Below are 23549 nucleotides of genomic sequence, written 5' to 3'. Positions count from 1 at the left end.
GCTACGAAAGAAAATGCTTACTTACACTGTAACCATCTGTTTAAAGAGTGTAAGTCTGAAAATTTGCATGTGCCCACCCTCCTCGTGGAAGCCAGCGAAGGTCACAGATGTTACTTGCTCTATATCATTTACCATGCAGAGCATACTCGGTCTATGACACTGCACGCCACTTACCCGAAGTGCCCATTAAACAGAAAACAAGCTGGGGTGTTGTCTGTGTGTGGGTACACTGGTGACCAAGGGAAGAGGACAACAGTTCTTGTGATTTGAAATACATTTCTAAATGCCGATAGCTCAACAGTAGTTAGCAATAGTATATAGAGCAGGTGTCTCTACAGCTACAAATATTTTATTACAGATTGCCCTACCGCCACGCCACCTCTTTAAGAGAGTTGACATCTGCACAGCAGTGTCTTGTGAAGTGTTTCCAAGGATCATGTATCTGCTTTGCAGATGTCTTGCAAAGATACACTGGGCATAAAACTGGCCCACCTCCCTTCTCCTTAGTGGGATGAAGTTTGGGTTTTAATTCAAGTGTCTTTTCAGCCCCTGAGTAACAGAGGTCAATTGTTTCCACTAGCCATCTTGGTTACTGCTGTGTCTAGTGGTTGTGTTGAGTAAGGACTGTGACAGAAGAAAGAATTGAGCCGACTTGCAAATGCCTTGAGTCTGCTATATGCAGTATGTAACTGTTATACTTAGGTCTAAAGTTTGTAGTACCCTTTCTGCAGAGATGGTAGGGCTTTGAAAGAAAGCCAGTAGAGGTACTGTTTGACAGGTGTTGAGTGGAGAAACTTCCTTAGTTAGAAACATTGGGTGTGCGCCAATAACAATTTGTCCTTGTACATAGTTAAGCATAGTTCATGTACTGCGAGTACAAGAACACTGTTTTCAATGTGAGATACTTAAGTGAAGGTTTGTGTATAGCGTGGCTTCTTAAGTTGAGGCCACTAGAATCAGTATCATGGCGGATGTCTTGAACTTTCAAAGCTATTGGAATGAGCGATAATGGGTGAAAGCATACCAGCCTACTGATTGGGCATTCCCTAGTAGAAGTAATGCCTGCATGTGAAGGTTTGGCATTTTTTGTTTTCTGCTGCTGCAAATAGGTACATCAAATAGGTTCCCTATTGTAGAAATATTTTGTCTACTAGATTCTGTTTGACTTCCCATTTGGGGGAAGCATTTGTTTGCTCGGCTCAACCTTGTTTTTAACCTTGTTTTTAACCCTGAAACGTTATGTGCTATCAACTGTATGTTTCTTGCAATTGCTTTCTTGGATATAGACTGTGTTAGATCTGCGCTTAGGAACATCTTTCTCTTCTCCGGAGTTGAGGTAAGAAGTTTTCCAATTTACTGTGAATTCCAGTTGGTGTAGTAAACTCACCACCTTAGGTAAGTCTGTTTTGCATTGATTGGAGTTGCTTGTCTTTACCAGACAATTGTCTATGTTAGGATACACATTAATTAATGATCTTCTGAGCAAGTCTGTGACCACTGCCAAGATTTTGTTAAACACTCTTAGCACTGACAATTCACCCCTCTCATCACATGTGGAAGAAGGCATCCTTATGATTTATGGTTGCCAGGTAATCATTCTCTTCCAACAAACCTCATGCAATGTTGTCATCTCAAACCTCTTGCTTCTAAAAAGCTTGTTGACAAAACAGAGGTGCAGTTTTAGCTGCAAATTAGTCTTCCTTTGGATCCCCAAAAAACGGAGTCATTCACTGTGTTAATTTCCTCTGGGATACGGTCTCAATTGCCTATTTTTATAGCAGCTCTTGTACTTCCAACAGGAGCAACTATTTGAAATCCTTTTTGTATCTTTGTTGTTTTGGTGGTATTTTAGGTGGTGTTTTCAGAACTTCTATTCAATACTGATGTTGTGTAATGTTTGGCACCCTTTTGTCTAATGTAATGGACTGCCATGTGCCTAAGCGGTTATGTGTACTGAGGAATCTATTAGCGAGTAACTTTGAAAAATGGGAGGCTGCTCCTCCAGAGGTGTAGCCTCTGGTTTCTCCTCTGCAAGAAAAAAAAACCTTTGGGTCGCTGAGTTGGCTGCCATTGAGATTTGTGCTGAAAAGACATCCCAGTGTCTTTTCCCTGTGTTTGTGGGGTTTAATGTGCTTTTCTTTGTCCTCTCATGTCTGAGCTTCCTCCTCTCTCAATAGGAGTTCTGAAGACCTGTAGGGCTCCTATAGCCATTTCTGTTTCTCTGGTCTTCTTTTTTTAAATATATCCAAGTGATTGGTATACAGTATGATCGAAAAGGTGGCTGCCCGTAAGGGCCATATCCACTATATATGCCAGAAACACAGGCTTAAATCCGGAGGTACGTAGCAATGCATGTCTCCTTTGCACAGTACCTGTTGCTATCTATCTGCGAGCTGGACAAGTAGAATCTAAAGGGGACTTTAAACACAAACTGGTGATATTTTTGCCCTCTACTAGACCCATTTTGCCCTCTTCTGTTATTTGTCAGGGAGGTAGCATATAAGGTCTTCCATGTCCTCCCAGTGTTGATAGGCATACATATTTAGGACGGCATTGGAGTAGGCAATATACCATTAGGTAACTTCTCTACTTAGCATCTTCTTAGCCACCACCTGCAGTCCCTCCCCCCCCAACCACCACCATGTTGTTCCTTACTTTCACTGTCTGGAGAGGGGGTCCCATGGAAGCAGGCAGCATGGCTCTTTTACTATGAGGGAGTCAATCGCCACATGAGATAGTATGCATTTAATGTGTTGTGAGAATTCCTTATATCTTTCTCAATTTGAGGAGCAACAACCCTGGAGAATGCTGATTTATCGAAAACCTCCCTTTCAGGCTGCAGGATGCTGGGGAACAGAAGCAGGGTTCGGCTAATCCGGTATGCAGGGCTCAGAATCGCTAGGACAAAGCAGCATCTTACTTTTCCACTTTTATTTCCACACCAAACTCCTCTTTTTGGTACCCCATGACAGAGCGGTCATCTGGAGGTGAAGGTTAAGAATAATAAGCGTCAATCCATTCTTGAGCGGAACCTGCTTCTATGTCTTTGCGTAGTGTCTTCTCATCTTCATTTGCCTCAAACCAAATATTCCTCTGTGTCCTGGTGTGTGCAAACCATTTCTTCCACACTAAAAGTAGATACCTACTTCGTCTTTCTGTCCTGTTTGGAGGTCTTGGCTACTCTTGTCTAGGCTTCATCCCCAGTGGCTTTGTGCTGCTATATAGATTTCTGAAATGTTCTTTTCTGTAGGAGTAGTAGTTCAATTTCTGCCTGTAGTGCACCTTTCTCCCTCTTGAAGTTGATGATTTCGGAAGCCTGTTTGTCTGTGTGGAAATTTTCTTTCAAGGGAGCTGTTCCTTACTTCCCCTTTTGAGTTTTATCCTCCTCGAAAGCCAAGAAGACACTTTTTGGCAGATCCTAATCAGCAGCTCTTTCATTGAACCTAGTAAGACTGGGGAAGATCTTGAGCTCTTTCAACTGTATTTCTTCAGCGTCGAGGGCTCAATTTTATGCTGTTTTATTTTGTTGGCCTCAACGTCTTCAGGAGCAACTTGGATGCCTGGTCTCTTAACAACTTATTTTTTTTGCTTTGGGACACTGCAAGTTTAGAGTCTTTTTAGGCGAAGAACCTACGACAGAATTTCCTAAAGGTCTTGGCTCGCCAAGCCTCTTCAGCCACAATGTCATGGTCTTTAGAAAAATCCATCTTTTCCATCAACTGATTATTTCCCATCTGCCTCTCTAGCTCAGAGAGTTCTGTCTTACCTGTTGCCTCCCACTGGGCACGCAAAACCTTGCCTCTGTGAATTAAGAGTCTTGGGTTTGAAATGTGAGCAGGAGTAACGATCCTCGGAAAAATGGGTTCTCTGCAGGCAAAACAAACAAACTGGAGGCTTGCAGACAAGGGTGAACTTCCTATTGCAGTTGTGGCAGAAATTGGTGAGAGAATTCCTACTTTAAAATGGCATTATGGCACCCACCTTTACGAACTGTCATCCTCCAATCACATCGACCCCTACAACCAACCAAAATTATCCCTTAAAATCACGAGCCAGCAACGAGCACTAAAATCAGATGTCCCTAGAGTCTTCATGGCAAACCTGTGGCAATTTTAGCAAAAGCTCCAGCAGTGCATCACCAAACTCAACAGCAGAAAAAAATATAAAAAATGGTGGTCATGTTATGGGGCATTGTGGAATAACGGTTGATAGCCACCAAAGTAGGAACAAGTTTTGTACCCCAACACTTTTGGACCCAACAATTAGAAGGTGGAATTATAAACAGCATGTATACCTAAAAGAGAGATTGCATGATGCAAAAGCACAGAAAGAAGGAGATGGGCAGGCAGTTTCTCTCTTCTGGAAAGTGTGTTGTCTTGGCCTCACATTTCGGTCTTTCCTTTATGTAGGCATTGCTTTGGACAGGTTACAGACGTACCTATAGGAACCTACTTCACCCAGGCTCTATGAGTGACAAAAAGTCTCTACCTCTGCCTTCTTTCAAGATGTTTCAAGCCAGACACCAGCACATAGCTTCACAATGAATTAGAGGAGTGGTGGGAACCTGAGAAAAATGCAGCTGGACAAGCAGGGAGACTGGGGGCAGCAACCCGGTTTACCACTAAACACTAGGGAGCAATCAACACACCGGGAGGATACATACCTGAAGGCAGGAGATCCCAACACTATACCTTAATCACATGTATCCAGACACTCTCCTGCACAGTCCACATACAGTTAGGGAGGATGGTTGAGCCTAGTTGTGACATACCAGACAAATTTACCAAGTAAAGGCAGTACGCACCTGCCCATGGTTGGTCAGGAGAACCGTGACATAAGTCTTCTGCACAAGAAAACATTATGTGTTGTTGAGTGACACAAAGATAATGTTATATGAATAATAAATCTCCCCATCACTGGGATCAAGTAAAGCAAATCAACCTTCTTTTATCAAAGTAGAGAAAAGGAGGCAGGTTTCAGTCATCAACGTCTGTTGGAAACCAGAAGTGAGAAGCACTAAGTAGAATAATTGTTGGTGGTAGAGGTATAAGGAATTAAGAGGATCTAGATTGTCATAATCACTAAACAAAGCCATCATTTTGGGTGCTACAACAAAATGCCAATGTTACTAACTTCAGTTTCATTACCTGCTCACATATCTACCTACCCGCATTAGGTGTGTCATTATTTTCACTATTTCCTCCATTGAAGGCCGCTGAGGTGGATCTTTTGACCAGCAACGGGTCATTAAGCTTTCAATAGGCTTCGGTAAATTTTTGATCAATGGCGGTCGAGTACCTACAATTAAAGCACAAAACACAAGCTAAGAGATGTGTCCTCAGAGAAAATCAAGATTCTCCTGACATTTGAAATATAAAAAGGGAGTCACAAAAAAACAATCCTGGCTTAGAAATCCTAATGACTAATGTACTTTTCAAGCAAAGGATAATCTCACTGAGATCATTTTAGACTATACAGTCCAGCCTTACACTTATTTGTGTACTTGCTCTTTCAACTTGAAACTGGCTACCATAAGCTACTGCTATTGAGCTTTCCATTTCCATTACAAACCTCAACCTGTTTCTAAAGTCCTAACAAGATACACTAAAGCCATCTAAGATCAGTGGAGATCATTATACATTTCTTACATTCAAACACTGGAAAAATTAGGCAAATTACTCACCTTGTGGCTCATCTAACCAGGCGTCAGACTGGATCTGGAAGATTCTCACAGCATAGTCCCAGTGTGACACTAGGTTGGGAATTGTGGCTTTGTGTCAACCTCGGTCTGCTCCAGAAGTCACAGTCACAATCAGATAAGTGCCACCATGCACATTCACATCAGGTTCTTTCTTGACACAGTCTGCGCCTTCAGAAGCAGAGCCCAACAATCAATCAGTTGTACCAGAGTTCAGATCTCTAGTTTGGGACCTTTCTAGGTGGAGAAAAAGACCATCCCACAGAAACAGAAGGTGGGAGGACCGTGAGGAATCTGCATTTCTGGTATCCACCAGACCACCAGAAAGAAAGTTACCAAAGGTAAATGTGTTCTTCTGATGGATACTTCTAACCGCAGATTCCTCACCTTGTGAATAGATACCAAAGTACTACCTCCTAAGTTGGAGGATCTGTGGAATCCTTTAGATCAAAAAGTCATGCAGTACTGAATGGAAGTAGTGCCTCCCAGCTGAACTTGGATGTTGAGGCAGTAGTGCTCCATAAATGTGTTCAGTAACGCCCATGTTGCAGCCCGACAGATAACTAGACATAGCACTCTACGTGCAACCGCAGTGGTCGTAGTCTTGACTCTGGTGGAAACAGCCCTCAGACCTATTGAGGCTGCTTCTCAGCCTATGCGTAGCTGTTCTTAATACAGATTACTATCCATCTTAATAAGGTCCTTGAGTGTGCCACCTTGCCGTTCTTTGCCCCTGAGAACCTCACAAAGAACTGTTAGTTCACACAACGGTATCTCTGGTGATTGATGTAAAAACGTAATACTCTTTTGGAGTCCAACTGATGTCTCTCCTCCTCTTTGAGGGGAAAGGTGGAGCAAAGAACAGCGGAAGAGTGATGGATTGTCTAAATTGAAAATGAGTCACAACCGCCAGCAAAAAGGCCAATCTAGTCCTCAGCCCCAGTTTGTCCTAAAAAAAAAAAAAAGATTTGGTGTAAGGTGGCTAGACTGACAGCAAGGCGTTGATGCCAACAGAATGAGAAAAACAGTCTTCAAAGTCAGGGAAATAATGAGCAGCTGAGTATTGGCTCAAAGGTGGTGCACATGAGAAACGTGAGGACCAAAATAAGATCCCTTTTGGCATTACGAAAGGTTTTAGAGGAAACATACGAGGTAGGCCTTTAAGAAATCTCATCACAACAGATTTAAACAAGAACTGGTCTGGTAAATAAAAACGGTCCAAAGGGTCAACAGCAGTTAACAGTGCCCACCTCAAGATCTTACTGGGTTAAAGATAAAAGAAAACAGTAAATCCAACAATTTGGCCTGTAACAGTTCTGCATTTTGGTTGTAACACCATTTCAGAAACTTTCCCCAGCGCATTGCATGAACGGACTTTGTAGAATGATGCCCAACATCAAGAAAGACCTCTTCTATTTCTGGAGGGAGATCAAATGCAGTCAACTGTCACCTCTCAATCTCCAAGCATAGAGGTGCCGACTGCGTAGGCCCGGGTACAAGACCTGATTGGAGGATAGATGCTCAGGGAAAGAATTTCCAGGTAGCACACTAGCTTATCCGGAGCCACTAAGATGACTTGGATCTAGTAGTTCCTAAACTTCAGAACTCCAGTCCGAGAGGCAGATGTGGGCTTCTCTGAAAGCCTCAATCTAAAGCAATGTTGTAAATTCGAAGTGCATTGGATCAGCTTCGGAATTGGCTCCTTGGCGGGGTACCGGAAGCGAGACTGGTAACAACTTCAACATCCTTGCTGCTTCCCTGGAAGAGAGTGGCGGGACTGAGACCAATGCCACCTGGCCATCTTGTCCTTCCTCTTCCACATTGATTTACCTGAAGACTTGCACTGCGACTTTGAGGAGTCATGGGAAAGGGTCCACGTTCTTTAGTTCGAGTGGAACCAGACTCCTGCAACTTTTTCTGGTGTTCTGAAACATAGTTTGGCTTTGTATTACCAGATTTTCTTTGGATTCATAAAGGCATGTTCCTTGCGCGACGTGGAGTCGTGCCCTTAACCAAAACATCATAGACATACCTCATAGGAAACCGTTAGAGACAACTGTTTCCCTATAAGGTTTAAACCATGTAGTGTTAAGATGAAACATGTTGCCTTGCACACTGGAAAAGAAGAATTTTGAAGAAAAACTCAACTGACGATAAAAAGTTGGGAGCTAACTCCTGATCCATTTACTAAAGGTGCAAAAAGAAAGGAACTGGCATCAGCGAGCATGGGTTGCACTTACATGGGGCTTGGACTGTCACTTCCCACAGAGCCGCACTGCATCACCTACTGGCACGCGACGGCTATGCTGTAAAAGTCCTGAAAATGCACATATCCAGAATGCCTCAGATGAATGGCAGTCTCTGTGAATACTGTCTGGGGATATTCACAAGGTGAAAAGTCAATGGTTAGAAGTACACAACACAAAAAGAATTCTGAATAGGATAGACAAGATTACTAAAAACTATTAAGGTGAAACAGTACCATGGTGGTCCTTCATCACGACCTGTTAAGATAACTAGAGACCCGAGACATTGCAAGAATTAATCAGGGTTAAAAAGCTGAATAAGGTTAAAAAGGTATGGAGTAAACGTGTGCAGGTAGCCTCAGAACGAAGACACTTGTGCCTTCCGGAACACTGTAAATTGTGGAAGGAGTGTATGAAGATATGTCTATTTTTTTCGCTGAAATCTGGAAAGCAGTATATATGGTTTTACCATGGAGGAAATCCAAATAGCACTCAGGGCCTATAAGATGAACAGATTGATTTGCATATGGCTGGGTCCAAACTGAGGTGGCAGAATAACAATGGGTTGGAATGCTATCTCAAGTTACTGACAATGTTTAGACTTATTGCAAGCATTCCTCCCAACACCTTTCGTGGCTTTGTAAAAAAAAAAAAAGAACAGAAACACGGGTCCTGAGAGGATCCCAATACACTTTTAGGTCTGGCTTGATAGCGCAGCTGCCTGCAAGAAATATCGTTATTAATTAATTAAGATATACAATATCACATATGAAAATTAAACTTAACTGTGTCGCTGGTTATCACATACAGATATTTCTCTCCTCTATGCATTTTAAACAGAAAGCAATGCTTTTTTTTAAACTTCCTTTTCCCCCCAGCATTGGCAAAGCCAATAGGGTAGGCTTTAACATGGTACATCTCAATGGTGCATGCAATGCGTGTAGACTTCATTTGTGAATGTTACTTGCGCTGGCACACTAAACCTAGACCTAATGGCTTTGTCAATGCTTGTTATTTTAAGTCCCTGGTTGCCTGGGCCTCTTTCCTTTTTAAGGCGTTCCAAGTGGATTTGCCACAAAATTACCCAACAGCTGAAAGTCAGCCATAATTATACTTTTACACAAAAAAGTGTTAACACGAACCCTGGTAATTTTTAACCCGATTCTGTTAACAAATTCAATATTTAAAATCCTGGGTTCAGGCTTTAATAATACTCTGTGGTGCCTACAGGGTCTCATACAGTAAGCAAATGAAGTTGAGCCTCTACCTATTTTTCATCAACCTTAAAACAGATTCTAATAACAACCCTTTATATGAAATGCTACACATGAATTGTGTACCACTCAAAGAATGACCAATGTCGATCAGAACCTTCATGCCAATACAGCTACCCAGGTGTGTTTTGGAAACCGAGGAAAAATACCAGAATTATACATTTAACCTACTTATTAACGACCTGCAGAGTAATCTTTGAAATAAGAACTGTTTCAGAATTAGAGATGAATGTTACCAAACTGGAAATTATAGTAATAAGACCAAGAACATAGCCCTGCAGTTAGTACAGTTAATGTAGTTAATACAGCAGTGACCCTGGGAGTTCATATGGTGCTGCCTGAGGCTATCCCGGACGCAGGAAAGAAAACTGCTGGCAGGCAAGAGATCTGGGGGAGAAATTGGGCTTACGTTTAACTGCTGGCAAGCCGTTTCCCTCTGTACTTGTGGCTGATAAAACTAATCTGACAAACGAAAAATCTAGTTTGATGCTAACGGAGGCCAATATATCGATGTCTTCAGAATTAACTGATGCTCCTGGAACAGAGGGCGGCAATGTAGCAAATAGGGAGGATCAGGAGGTGAATCCTGTTCAGGAAGCTTTGGAAGCTACGGCGAACAGTGTTAATGGTGCTATAAAGGTGAATGCTGACACTGAGATACAAGCTGCGTTAATTACTGGTACTGGCACTCGTATTAATGCTACACAATGTGTGTTAATAACAGCTATTAATATGGAGAAAGCTACACAGGCCCTACCTCTAGTGGCATCAATAACTGAAGCATTGGTTGTCGCGGTTGAAGCAGAGTCAAGTAATGAGACAGAGGGGGTGAAAGAAACAAAGGAGTCAACAGGGGCAGAATATTCGGAACATGTGGAGGGCGCGGAAACTGATGAGGAGTACTATGACTTTTCTGATTTGGGCAATAATATACCTCCTCTTTCGGCCAAGGCTAAAGCTAACAGTCTCAAGAAGGAGAGAGGCAAGATTAGAATAAGGTCAAGAAAGTTACAAATAAACCCAAACCCACAACTATAAAGGCGATAGCAGAAAACAGTCCTATTAGAAAGTGGGCACAGGCTAAAGGTGGTGTCAAATCAATGGCCATGAGATTTTCAGGAAATAGTCCTACAGAGTTGGTATTTCAGGGGACATTAGTCATCCTAGTGAGGTGATGGATTTAATTAGGGCCGAGGGCCCTGCAAAGGTGATGGCTGATGTAATTACCGTAAACCAGAATGGTCAATCTACACCAACACCTACACCTATTTTTATTCCTACTTCTACAGGGGCATTAGTGGACAGGTCGATTTGCTGGGTTCCTCAATGGCTCGACGAATACCTCTCAAATTAATACACCTCCGCCTGTGGATTGGACCCTTCAAGGGGAGGTGTCGTCATCATTTCAGATGATTTTACAATTGTTAAATGAGCAAAAACTGGAAGCCCAATCGCATTATCAGCAAATGAGGGAAGATAGCAACAAAACTCAGTCTTCTCTGCAGCAAATGTCTTGTAAACTTAGCGCTATATCCCAGGATGTGGAGGAGCTTCAGCAAAGAGTGGTTTTAACAGAGGAAAAGTCACTGCGCTCTGAAATTGCTGTGAATAAACATGAGGCCCTGATGAGTCAAATGCAAGTACAACTGGAGGATTTAGAAAACCGGCAACGCAGGCAAAATCTATGGATTTTTGGTATTGCGGAAGGGATTGAGGGAGCCGACCCTAGAACATTTATCGTCCGCTTATTTCAGAAAGCATTTCCGGAACTAGCAGACTGGGATTGGGACTCGCAAATACAACGAGCCCATCGGCTTCCACTTTTCCAACGGAATAAAGATAGTAAATATCCCGGGCCAATTCTGATCTGCATTGGAAATTTTCTGCTGCGTCAGGCAATCTCTTTAAAAGCAAGACCAAACACTCCAGTCACTACTGATTCAATTTCTTTTTTTGTGAGGTCTGACTTAAGTAAATTGTCAATGGAGCGACGCTGGAAATTGAAACAATATATTGATCCTATAAAGGAGCTAGGTGGCCAGGCTTTTTTGCAAGAACCAGCTAAATTGAAAGTTGTTAAGAATGGCCGCACATATTTTTTGGAAGAGAATGAGCTGGAACGTGCTCAGGCTAATTGGAAAATAGACAAAAATGGATGAAGAATAATGCTTTATTTTTGCTTTATTTTTATTCTAGTGTTTGCTTCTTCATAATAATGCTTAAAATGGTGATGGTCATGACTTCCACGAGGGGAACTTTGTTGTCTATTAAGCAAGTATTATTGCTTTGCCCCTTTTTTTTTTTTTAGGTGATGTTATTGATATAATGGGCTTGTATTCGGTATTCTTAGGCTGGTATACGCGGTATTGTATATTTGAGCTTGAGTGGTTTTGAATGCCCGGATCCTCGGGGCAGTCGACTCCGCTTTTTAGCTGCCATTACAGCGGCAGTTGGGTCAATGGGGGGGACCTGCAGGTAGTTATGGGGTAGGGGGGTGGAGGGAGGGGGAGGGGTAGTGGGTTGCTAAGCAGGGGTGGGGAAGGGTGAGGTATTCTTTGGGGTAAAAAATGCATCGGGGGTTAAAAAACGATATAAATGTGAGGTATAGCAAGGTTGCTTTGATTTATTGTAGAGGCTTTATAAATACACTTTATAAAATGTATCAAGTAAAATGTTTGGTATGGAATGTGGCGGGCTTAAACAGCAGAGTTAAAAGGAGGCTTGTGTATGAGGAACTTAGGATGTATAATCCTCAAATTGCGGTTATTACTGAGACATATAAGGATAAAAAATTGCTTAATCAATTGGGATATGATATTATGGTGTGTACTGAATTCAATGCTTCAATCCGGGGGGTGGCAATACTAAAACATAGATATAACCACAGGGGGGAGAGAGAGAGTCAGTGGATTTGGTCTCCCTTGGCAATATGATCAAAAAGTGGAATCCACTCAGAAAGTGGTGGTGGTCCCTAAAGTGATGGGGAGCACACAGTGTTGTTTAAATGCCCCTCACACACCAACAGGCCCCTTGGTGTCATGCTTCATCATCGGGGCCTTCGCACCCCTCTACGGGATGCGGCGTGCTACGACTCACGACTGCGTAGGAGCACTTGGTAGTGAACTATGTGAGGGAGTATGTTCTAAGGGAAAATGTGAGTGAAGTGAGGTAAAAAGTGAGTTATTTAAAAAATACCTGGCGCGTAGGAAAAAAAAAAAAAAAATTATTTATTATGTCCTCGGCTGGTATTATTAAAAGGTGCAAAGTGAGGTTGTAGAAATACGAATTAGGGTATTCCAACCGCTTCAAAGTGTCAACATGTTTCGGAGCGCAAGGGCTCCTTCTTCAGGACAAGGATATGCACATTATCCTCACCTTACTCACATGAAATGTAAAAGTGTTAATATTAAATTAGAAATGTGTAATGTACCTAACAATGTTTTATGTATAGGTAAGTTCAGTTGCGCCCAATAGGCGCTGTAGAGAACCTGTGAAGAAAAGATACAATAAACATAATAGTCTAATGTTCAAGAACTAAGGAAAAAAATGGTTTTCTTAGTATATAAGGGTAAGTAGTAGAACCCAAAATGAAGTTCAAAACCCTGTAAAAAAGACATTGGAAAAAAGACATACACAACAACATATACACATACAACTACAGTGCAAATGCTCTCCCTGTTTGGATGGAAAGGAGGGAGAGGGTGATTAGTTAAAGGCTTACTTTTTGTTCTCAGTCTGATAACCTCATGAGCCTATGCGTGGTATTGGGGGGATCCTTCCATACTGCTTAGTAAAGCAACCTAGAGAGTATTAAATAGCGGGTTTTAGTTTGTTGAAAGCACAAGGTATTAAATGTACCAAAGTTGTCCCAGCTTTTCTAAGCCTACTCACGGTTACTGCATAGCTAATCGCCTGCCTTCCCCTCAACGCTGCTCCGAAGAAGTGAGGGTAGGTTGTGGCGGTTTCCTATTTATACTCTTCTTAAACTAGTTAGTGAGAAAGATTGAATAATTGAAATCGGAAAGGCTGCCCAAATACGGAGTTAATCAGCCCTCTGGATCCGGTATTGCGCGACCGACTGGATGTAGTGCCGGTAGCGGCCGCGCATGCGTACGTATAACAACAAAAAAAGTTGTTACTGCGCATGCGCGAACCGAGAGGGAAGCGCGCATGTGCGGAGGACTTACGCTGATCGCGCGCACAGTGCTAGGAGGAGAGTGGTGTTAATGCCTCCGGACAATTAATACTCGGGCAAGATTATGAGCAAGTACACAACATTCGGAGAGACAGCTGGGTCTAACTGAGAGGCTCAGAACAGTAGCAAATAAATAAACAAATTGCTTGATGGAATATTTCTAAAGAGGGTATCTGGAATAGCAAGGGGGCTCAGGAAACCCAGTGTTAGCAGTGGCAGGAGGTGGATAGTGGGCTTGTATCAAGACCAATTGGTTGTGCCCAGTCTATATACTGCAAAACACTGAGTGTTATATGAGATGGTGTTCATCGTAAAAGATTCCATGGAATTGAGTCATTGAGGCCGATGATGTCGGTCCCAAGGCGGAACACCCACCGTTGCTCTTTTTCCAGGAGTCCTACCTCTGAAGGTAACTGTTCGATGACCGTCCACTGAAGCTCATTGACACAGTGTTGGTGTTCCAGGAAGTGGGTTGACATTTTAGTTGTTAACTTCTTGCATCGGATATTACTTTTGTGCTCGTTAATCCTTATTCTCACTGATCTCGTTGTCATTCCCACATACTCCTTTCTACTCGGACATGTGATCAAGTACACAACATTCTTGCTGTTGCAATTAGTGAAAGTACGTTGTTCCCAACTAGTGCCATTGGAAAAGGTAAGAGTTTGGCTTTTTGTTGTAAGGTGACAGCTGTTGCAGTTACCACATGGGTGGTGGCCCTGTATCCCTTGTAGTCTTGTCTGTTTTTCTCTGAGTGGAGAGGGTCTTGTATGGACAAGCATGTCTTTTAAGTTCCTGCCCCGTCTGTGTGCAAACAGTGGTTTTTCCAGTGATAGAGTACCACTTGAAAGTATGCCCCAATGTTTGTTGACCAATTTGGCAACCTGGTTGGTTACTGGGCTGTATGTGGTAACACAGACTGTTCTTCCCACCTGGTCATCCTTATGTGGGTTGTCTTCCAAAAGAGCCTCACGGTTGTTGTTCCTGGCTCTCTTCATAGCTTTATGGATCACTGGGTCAGGGTATTTTCTTTGTCTCAGTTTTTTACTGAGATCCTTCGCCTGACTTTTATATTTTGCAATATCACTGCAGTTCCGACGTAGGCGGAGGAACTGCCCGTATGGTAAATTTTCCCTCAGGTGACGTGGGTGAAAACTGTCAAACCTGAGGAGACAGTTCCTGGCCATAGGTTTAAAATGGGTCTCTGTTTTCAAGAGGCCTGTCTCATGATATATGTTCAGGTCCAGGAAAACCATAGTCCTGTTAGACATTTGGTGGGTGACTTTAAGGAATGAGTTCTGGTCGTTGAGCCACTGCATGAACTCGGAGATTGAATTCTCATCCCCCTCCCAGATCACCAAAATGTCGTCATATATATATCGTCGCCATGTATGGATCCTACCCCTGAAAGGATTATTGGGGTGGAGGATCTTGGTAGTTTCCAGGTGGTGGACATAGAGTCCCGCCAGACTAGGGTCAAATGTGCTTCCCATACTGGTCCCATGGCTTTGCCAAAACAAAGTGCCTTCATATTCAAAAAAGTTTTTTGTAAGCGCTAGTGAGATACATTCCATCACTACACTACGGGGAGTATGGTATCTCCAATTGGAGGAATGGAGTACTTACTCAATGATCTGTAGTGTCTCATCATGTGGGAGGCTCGTGTAGAGGCTCTCCACATCAAGGCTAAGAAGCATCTGGGAATTTGGATCAAAAGCCTGGTTCTGGAGGGAGGAGCCTAACCAGCAACCATGATGGCTGCCTGATCTCTCGGCTCCGCCGACCCTCTTGCTTTTCTCCCGTTTTCCGCCTAATCCTGTGTTTATCCTGCTACTATCAAGTATCGGCGGAAACGGGAAGGGGCCCCGGACCTATCGGTGTGTTTTGTTGCTGGATCCCGGCGGTGCAACGATTGAAGCGTCTCCGTCCCTGCCTCGCACTGCGCGGCTGCCACCAGGTCTTTGTTCTCGACTGGGACCGGCCTCGCTCGCTACTACAGTCGCCGTGGCCGGTGGACCATCCACGGTGACGCAAGCTTCGTCCTGCTCCCTGTGGCGCGCTTACTTGCTTTAGGGGCTCTCTCATCGCCGCTACGGGGAACACATTGTATCGTGTTTCTCCCTTGGCCGCGACTCTATTTGATACTTTGTCTCCCTGCGAGTCGACTGGGCGCCATCTTACGGACTGTTCTCCCTTCCTGGTACAGCGGACCCTGGGCTGCCACCGCAACTACGGCTGTCCTCCCACGCCAGCGCTCATATTCCGTCCCCATGCAGTGTGCCTCTTTTGAGCCTCAAGACTGGCGGCGCCATTACTCGGATCTGTGTGGTGCCCGGCTGGCTGCGGATGGTAATGGTGGATGGCTTGACGGGCAGTGCTGCCCTTGTTTGCCCCGCGTGCGGAGGACTGTTGATTTCTCTCATCACGGTGAACCAGTACTGCTCAGTGACGTGATGTGCGCCTTGGCTACTCTGGGAGAAGCTCTACATTCGGCTGCTCGTGTGCTGGGAGACCGGCTGGCTTTGATTTCCCCTGTGGCACCATTGCTTGAATGTGGACGCCGCCGGGAGCAGGACACTGTTGACGCTACCCTCTGTTGTCCCTCCATTCCGGCTCTCACTGGCAAATTGAAGGTGCGAGACCCTATCGTGGTCGTGATGCCGGCTGTACTATCCTTGGAACAGGCTGCAGTTTCGGGACGTGTGGTGCGGCTGGAGCAGCGTAGCTGGGCGCCATGTTTTCCTTCTCCTCCCGAGGTCCCTGGCGTGTCTCGATTTCTCATCCTGATGCGACTCCTATTGACTGGGCCTACCGATCCCGGGAGATCGCAGATGTGCGCTATTCTTGTTTGTGCCGCGGACTCCTACATTGCTGGGTCTCTGATGGACTTGATTGATCGTCCCTCCATTCATGTCGGGTTATTTGGTTCGCCTGTCTCCTTCAAGATGTCTACCGTGAGGCCGGACTATGTGGCTGCTTCGCATCGCAGGGGACAGGGCTGAGAGCGCCCCCCCCATTCTGTCGGGACTGTTTCACTTGCATCGCTGGGACACTAATGGACTGCCGGGGCAATCGAAGATGGGTATTGTACTGGTCGCGGGGTCGGGGTTCGGGCGGCCGGAATGCAACATTCTGGTGCTTTGGGGAAATTCGATGGCCCTCCTCCGGCCTTTTGTGGATTAGGTTTTTCCTTCTTTTCTTCTCTTCTTTCTGTTCTAAATTTCGGGTTCGGTTTCTGGGCGACAGGCGCGCAGCTGGGGGGGGGGTAGGCCGTAGCCTCCGCATACGTGCAGGGTGGGGGGGGGGGGGTAAGGGTTTGCTTTAATTTCAGTTTCTATGGGCCTTTTTTCTCTTGTCTTCTCCTTTTCCTTTTCTTTCCTCCCTTAGGGTTGTTAGGTGCTTTGGGGTAATATCACCTCCTTTCTCCGTGTTCGATTCTGGTTTTCTATGGTTTTGGTGTTCCGAGTCCGTGGGGCGGGCGATGGCCAACATGTACTGTGTTATTGTGCTATTATCCTGATGGTCACTATCCTTTGTTGCTTTTTATTTTACTCCTTGTTTTGCTAATGACTCGTTGGTTACCTGCCATAGTTTTCGATGGATTGAATGCACCTGATCCTTCTTACCACTAAAATTTAAAATTAACCTCATTTCTCCTCGTCCTGGTGGTCCCGCTTTCCTTTGGCCGCGTCTTGGACAATTGCTGTTTATATATTCTTGGGGACTGCTGCATTGAACTATCCGTGCTTTTTGTGCTATTGACTGCTTTCGAGGCCGGCCTGTGTGGTTGTGGGCCCGTATTTGTTTGCTGGCTATGCACAATAAAGGTTTAAAAAAAAAAAAATAAAAGCCTGGTTCTGTAATAGTTGTAGTACCGCTTTGGTATCCCTCAGATATGTGTCGGTAGCCTGTACAAGAGGTCTCAGAAAAGCATCGGCGAACTTCGACAATGGTTCCAGAATTGACGAGATGCCGGACACAATCGGGCGTCCTGGTGGGTTCTCAAGATTTTTATGCACTTTTGGTATAGTGTAGAAATATGGAATGCGGGGATTCTTCTGAACCAAGAACTCTGATTCTTTTTTAGTTAACCAGTCATGCGCGAGGGCCTCCTCAATCATCCCTCCTATTTGTATTCGCAAGGACTCGGTAGGGTCTTCAACTAAGCCCTGGTAGTTCCTACTGTCCGAGAGGAGTCTTCTGCATTCCCTGTCATAGGCTGTGGTAGTTTGAATAACCACCGCTCCACCCTTATCTGCAGGTTTTATGGTAAGGTTTTTGTTAAGTCTCAGTTCCCTTATTGCTTCATTCTCCAGTTTGCTAGTATTCTGGAACACCCTGTGTTTGGTGTCCACATTCTTAAGTTCCTGCATGATAGCTTTCTCAAATGCTAGTACCTCCACCGGAAGTTGGTTGTCCAGTGGTGTGAAAGTCGACCTAGGTTTTAACCCTGTGTCTGATTTTTCCAAAGAGGGTTCCTTATCTTTGAAGAAGGCCCTTAATTTGATAGTTCTTATAAAGTCCTGCATTTCTTTATGCAGTAGGAACATGTCAGGTTTGTTGGTAGGGACGTATCCCAAGCCTTTATTCAGTACCCTTTGTTGCAACTCAGTGAGGGGCCATGGAGTTATGTTGATTACTAGGTTCCCCTCTTGCTCGTAGACGCTTGGTTCGCCGTCATGCTCCTCGTCAGGCGCCAGAGGGCTGATTAACTCCGTATTTGGGCAGCCTTTCCGATTTCAATTATTCAATCTTCCTCACTAACTAGTTTAAGAAGAGTATAAATAGGAAACCGCCACAACCTACCCTCACTTCTTCGGAGCAGCGTTGAGGGGAAGGCAGGCGATTAGCTATGCAGTAACCGTGAGTAGGCTTAGAAAAGCTGGGACAACTTTGGTACATTTTATACCTTGTGCTTTCAACAAACTAAAACCCGCTATTTAATACTCTCTAGGTTGCTTTACTAAGCAGTATGGAAGGATCCCCCCAATACCACGCATAGGCTCATGAGGTTATCAGACTGAGAACAAAAAGTAAGCCTTTAACTAATCACCCTCTCCCTCCTTTCCATCCAAACAGGGAGAGCATTTGCACTGTAGTTGTATGTGTATATGTTGTTGTGTATGTCTTTTTTCCAATGTCTTTTTTACAGGGTTTTGAACTTCATTTTGGGTTCTACTACTTACCCTTATATACTAAGAAAACCGTTTTTTCCTTAGTTCTTGAACGTTAGACTATTATGTTTATTGTATCTTTTCTTCACAGGTTCTCTACAACGCCTATTGGGCGCAACTGAACTTACCTATACATAAAACATTGTTAGGTACATTACACATTTCTAATTTAATATTACCACTTTTACATTTCATGTGAGTAAGGTGAGGATAATGTGCATATCCTTGTCCTGAAGAAGGAGCCCTTGCGCTCCGAAACATGTTGACACTTTGAAGCGGTTGTAATACCCTAATTCGTATTTCTACAACCTCACTTTGCACCTTTTAATAATACCAGCCGAGGACATAATAAATAATGTTTTTTTTTTTCCCTACGCGCCAGGTATTTTTTAAATAACTCACTTTTTACCTCACTTCACTCACATTTTCCCTTAGAACACACTCCCTCACATAGTTCACTACCAAGCGCTCCTACGCAGTCGTGAGTCGTAGCACGCCGCATCCCGTAGAGGGGTGCGAAGGCCCCGATGATGAAGCATGACACCAAGGGGCCTGTTGGTGTGTGAGGGGCATTTAAACAACACTGTGTGCTCCCCATCACTTTAGGGACCACCACCACTTTCTGAGTGGATTCCACTTTGTTTGATCAATACTAAAACAAACATCTGAAGGTTGAAATACGTAGAACATTAACTGATACGGGCAGGTGAGCTATCGTACAGATAATACTGGAAGGCTGTAATTATACAATATGTGGGGTTTATGCGTCAAACCAGGATGAACCAAAAATTATTGACCAGATTAATATGGAACTGCTCGCATGGGGTGGGGAATACATTGTGCTTGGAGACTTTAACTGTATTATGAATTATAATCTAGATACTACCAGAAAAAGCTTGTTTCAGAGAATGAGGAAAACTAGGGCTGCAATTATAGATCTTGCAGCAATCCATCTTCTTAAAGATGCTTGGAGATGTTTATACCCTAATATAGCCAGCTACACGTACTATTCCGCAGCACATAAATTATGCTCACGCCTAGATATGGTTTGGGTCCCAGATTCTATTCTTGGAACTAGCTCTATAGCAATTTGTCCAAGGGTAACCTCGGACCACAATCCGATCCTTTTAACATTTGAGGTTACAACAGTGAGACCTTCTCCTCGCCTTTTTTCATTTCCCAGATATTTATTCATGGATCTTAATTTTGTGAAGCAACTTAAAGAGCATATAAAGGAATTTATTGATATAAATACGTATTCTGCTCGACCTTTGACAGTATGGGATGCATGTAAGGCAAGCATACGGGGATTCACACAGCAGTTTATATGGCGCAAAATAAAGAGCGCCGATGCCAAAATGAGAAAATGCTTGCGGAAATACTCAATATTGAACCTCAAATATCTGAAGCTTTAGTAATTGAGGTAACTAATTTGGATATGTTAAGCTTCAAACTAATTGAACTTAAAGCAGCTTTAAAAAATCTTCTTAGGGCAAGGAGTATTAGTAAATTAAAGAAATATCAACTTGACCAATATGAAAATGGCGATAAGATTGGTAAAGTCTTAGCTTATAAAGTGGCTGAAGATCGATCTCAGAATTTTATCAAGGAAATTAAAGGGGATAATAACCAATTGTTTTTAGATCCCAAATTAATATTGCAACAGTTTGCATTGTTCTATCAAAATCTTTATACACCAGAAACCGTAGTCACGGAGGATAATATTAAAAATTACATTGCGGTAAATAGAGTCAAAACTATGGAGCCTGAACAATCTGATCAACTTGCGGCAGATATCACAACGGCAGAAATTAGAAATGCTATCAACTCCTTAGCAGCTGGCAAAGCTGTAGGTGAGGACTCTATTCCTTTGGAATTATTTAAATACTGTATGGAGGAATTGATACCGCTATTAATTAAAGTGATTCAGGCTATTGGCAATGGGGAGCAGGCACCAAAGTCTTGGAACCTCACCCAAATTATTATTTTTTTTAAAAAGTGCAAACCGCCTCAGGAGAGAGGCTCCTATAGACCAATCTCGCTCATTAATAGTGATGCTAAAATCTTTGCAAAAACACTGGCAACTAGGTTGGCACCATTAATGTCTCAGCTTGTATCTTCCCAGCAACATGGGGTTATCTCAAAACGAGATACCACAGCACATATTAATATGGCCATCTCTGCTTTTGATGCTGCACGGACCCAGTTAACCCCACTCTGTATGATTTTATTAGATGCAGAGAAGGCATTCGACCGAGTGGGGTGGGGCTTTTTATGGGCTGCATTGCAGGCGTTTGGTATCAAAGGCCAATTCTTGAGATGGGTCCAATCGCTGTATGATAATCCTATGGGTAAGGTATGTTACATGGGAAATTGCTCCTCTACTTTTTCAATCAGGAGAGGGACGCGGCAGGGGTGTCCTTTGTCACCCCTGCTATTTGCTTTGGATATGGAACCTTTTTTGATTGCACTTCAGAGCCAGGCTTTAATTTGCCCTTTTTTAAATGGTTCAAACTCTCTTGATATTACTGTGTATGCAGATGATGTTGCAGTTTTTTCTACCAATGTGTTTCAAGCTATGAAGGGTATTATAGCAGAAGCAGGGAAATATGGCTTAGTTTCAGGCTATCGACTCAATACCAGCAAAACTCAGATTATTATGAATCATCAACCATCAGCCCCGGTTTCAGGGATATGTGATGTAGCAACTTATTTGGGGGTAAAAATCTCCTCGAATATTGATTTAATTGTGGCATTGAATTATGAACCATTACTAAAAGAGACTGCTGTGCTATTCAAGAAGTGGCATAAGCTACCGCTTAGCATTATTGGCCGAATAAATTTGGTCAAGATGAAAATATTACCAAATTATTTATATCTTTTTCGTTCGATTCCCTTACGGGTAAATAATTCTTATTTTCTTAGACTAGAGGGTATTATTAGAAGTTTTATATGGGGGTATAAGAAAGTCCGACTGGCTGTGTCTTCACTTAAACTTCCTTTTAATCAAGGAGGACTTGCCCTTCCGGATATTAAACTTTATTATTGGTCGGCTTTTTTTGACCCGCTTTCGTAGCCTGCTGATCCCCGATAAATGTTTATATTTCCATGATTTTTTTTAGGACTGGATGCAAATATGTTTCTTTATAAGCTAAACGACCCCAATTACTTTAAACGGGTAAAGTTTAAGACGGTACAGGATACAGTTAATATTTGGCGCTCCATTCTGGTTAGGAGTAAGGTCTCTCTCTTTCATTATAAAACACCCTTGTGGTGTAATCCGGGTTTACCGGCAATTTTTCAGGATTCAGCTTGTTGGTTACTATCAGACTCTGGCATTAAAATATTGAGTGATCTATATGACCACAAGGGATTTATGGTATTTGAGCGACTGAAGATGTGTTATAACTTGCCGGAGGTGGCTCGGTTTAAATGCTATCAGATTAAGGATTATTTAGTGAGAAAATTAGAGCTTACCATGTATCAGATTCTGAAGTATGGAATTGTATCTATAGAGAAGCAGATAAAGCCCTGATTAGCATAGGGTATAAGATCTTTTCTGGCTATAATACTAACGATATTACAAAATTAGCTGAGAAATGGAGTAGAAAGCTGGCAATGAATGTACCATCAGATTTGATTACTTCGTCTCTTAATATCTTAAATGTATCTGTTCAATCTTCAAGTCTTAAACTACAGCTGTTTAAAACCGTATGCCAACTTTATTACCTATTATCTACAGAACAGATCACAACGATTCCTGGTCAACCAGTCACTTTCACCTCCATGCCCTATCTCAATCGGAGTCCCTCAAGGATCAACGTTATCCCCAGATCTGTTTAACCTTTACGTTGAGCCGCTTACAGAAATTCTCCAAAAAACACAGATATCGTATCACATGTATGCAGATGACACGCAAATTTATCTAAAGATCTCTTCCCTAAAAGACTTGGAACGAGTGAACAAGGCTTTAAAAATGGCTCTGCAATGGCTAACTGCCAACCAACTGAAGCTTAACGCCAACAAAACGGAGTTCCTACTAATCTCACCAGCAAGGAGCCGTACGGAAATAAAGGAGTGGACGAAAGTGTTGACTGCACTGAACTGCACCCCAACATTAATCAAGTCAGCAAAATCCCTAGGAATCACTCTGGACGAGAATTTAGACATGAAAGCCCACATCAACTCAATGGCCAAGAATGCTCGATTCCACCTGAACTACTTAAGAAAACTGAAACCATTCATCTCTGAGGCGGATCTCAAAGTGGCTATCCAATCCTTAGTTATCTCTAGGATTGAATATGGCTGCTCCACCTTAGCGGGCTTACCAAAAATGTCCACTGCACCATTGAAAGCATGCCTAAACGCTGCGGCAAGAATTATCACCGGATCCAGGAAATACGACCATATATCACCACACCTGAAAGCTTTACGTTGGCTTCCCTATGAAGCAAGAATCCAAATGAAGATAGCTTGTATCACCCATAAAGCGCTACACCACAACACCCCAGGATACCTAGCGAAGAAAATCCAGCTATCAGGTGGGAATCGACCAGCGAGGAGTACTGAAGAATTTCTACTTCGTCCAGCCTTTTTCCGCAAGAAAAAAACTTATGACAGAGCGTTCTCAGGAGCTGCCCCCAGAATATGGAACTCAATTCCTCCTAGCATCAGGAAGATCCAAAATGTGGCATCATTTAAGCGAGAAGTAAAGAGCTTTCTGATGAAGAAATACACTACCTAGAATTGATCAGTCTCGAACTGCAATGACCTAAATTTCATACTTGTTTACACATTCTATCTTTGATAGAAATATTTTCCACCTGACTTTATTTATTATCTACCTCTTATCATCTACCTCATATTTGGTGTTAGCATAACTGTTTGATTTATATGTCTACCTAGAAAAGATTAGTCACGAAATGTCAACGACCCAACTATTCATACTTGCTTACTCATTTT

The 23549-nt window shown here is 43.1% G+C and overlaps 1 protein-coding gene across 5 annotated transcripts in view; it reads right to left on the bottom strand.

Moving 5' to 3' along the window:
- MAP3K7 (mitogen-activated protein kinase kinase kinase 7) overlaps nucleotides 1-23549 on the bottom strand; it is a 323646-nt gene that overhangs the window by 167900 nt on the left and 132197 nt on the right. For all 5 annotated transcript variants that reach the window (XM_078648255.1, XM_078648256.1, XM_078648254.1 and 2 more), the window contains exon 8: nucleotides 5168-5298. In XM_078648255.1, the coding sequence (XP_078504381.1) occupies nucleotides 5168-5298 (131 nt within the window). The remainder of the gene's footprint in view (nucleotides 1-5167; nucleotides 5299-23549) is intronic.

Source organism: Lissotriton helveticus, chromosome 6, assembly GCF_964261635.1.
Source record: "Lissotriton helveticus chromosome 6, aLisHel1.1, whole genome shotgun sequence".
NCBI classification, from domain to species: domain Eukaryota; kingdom Metazoa; phylum Chordata; class Amphibia; order Caudata; family Salamandridae; genus Lissotriton; species Lissotriton helveticus.
This window is presented reverse-complemented; position numbering and strand designations above follow the sequence as displayed.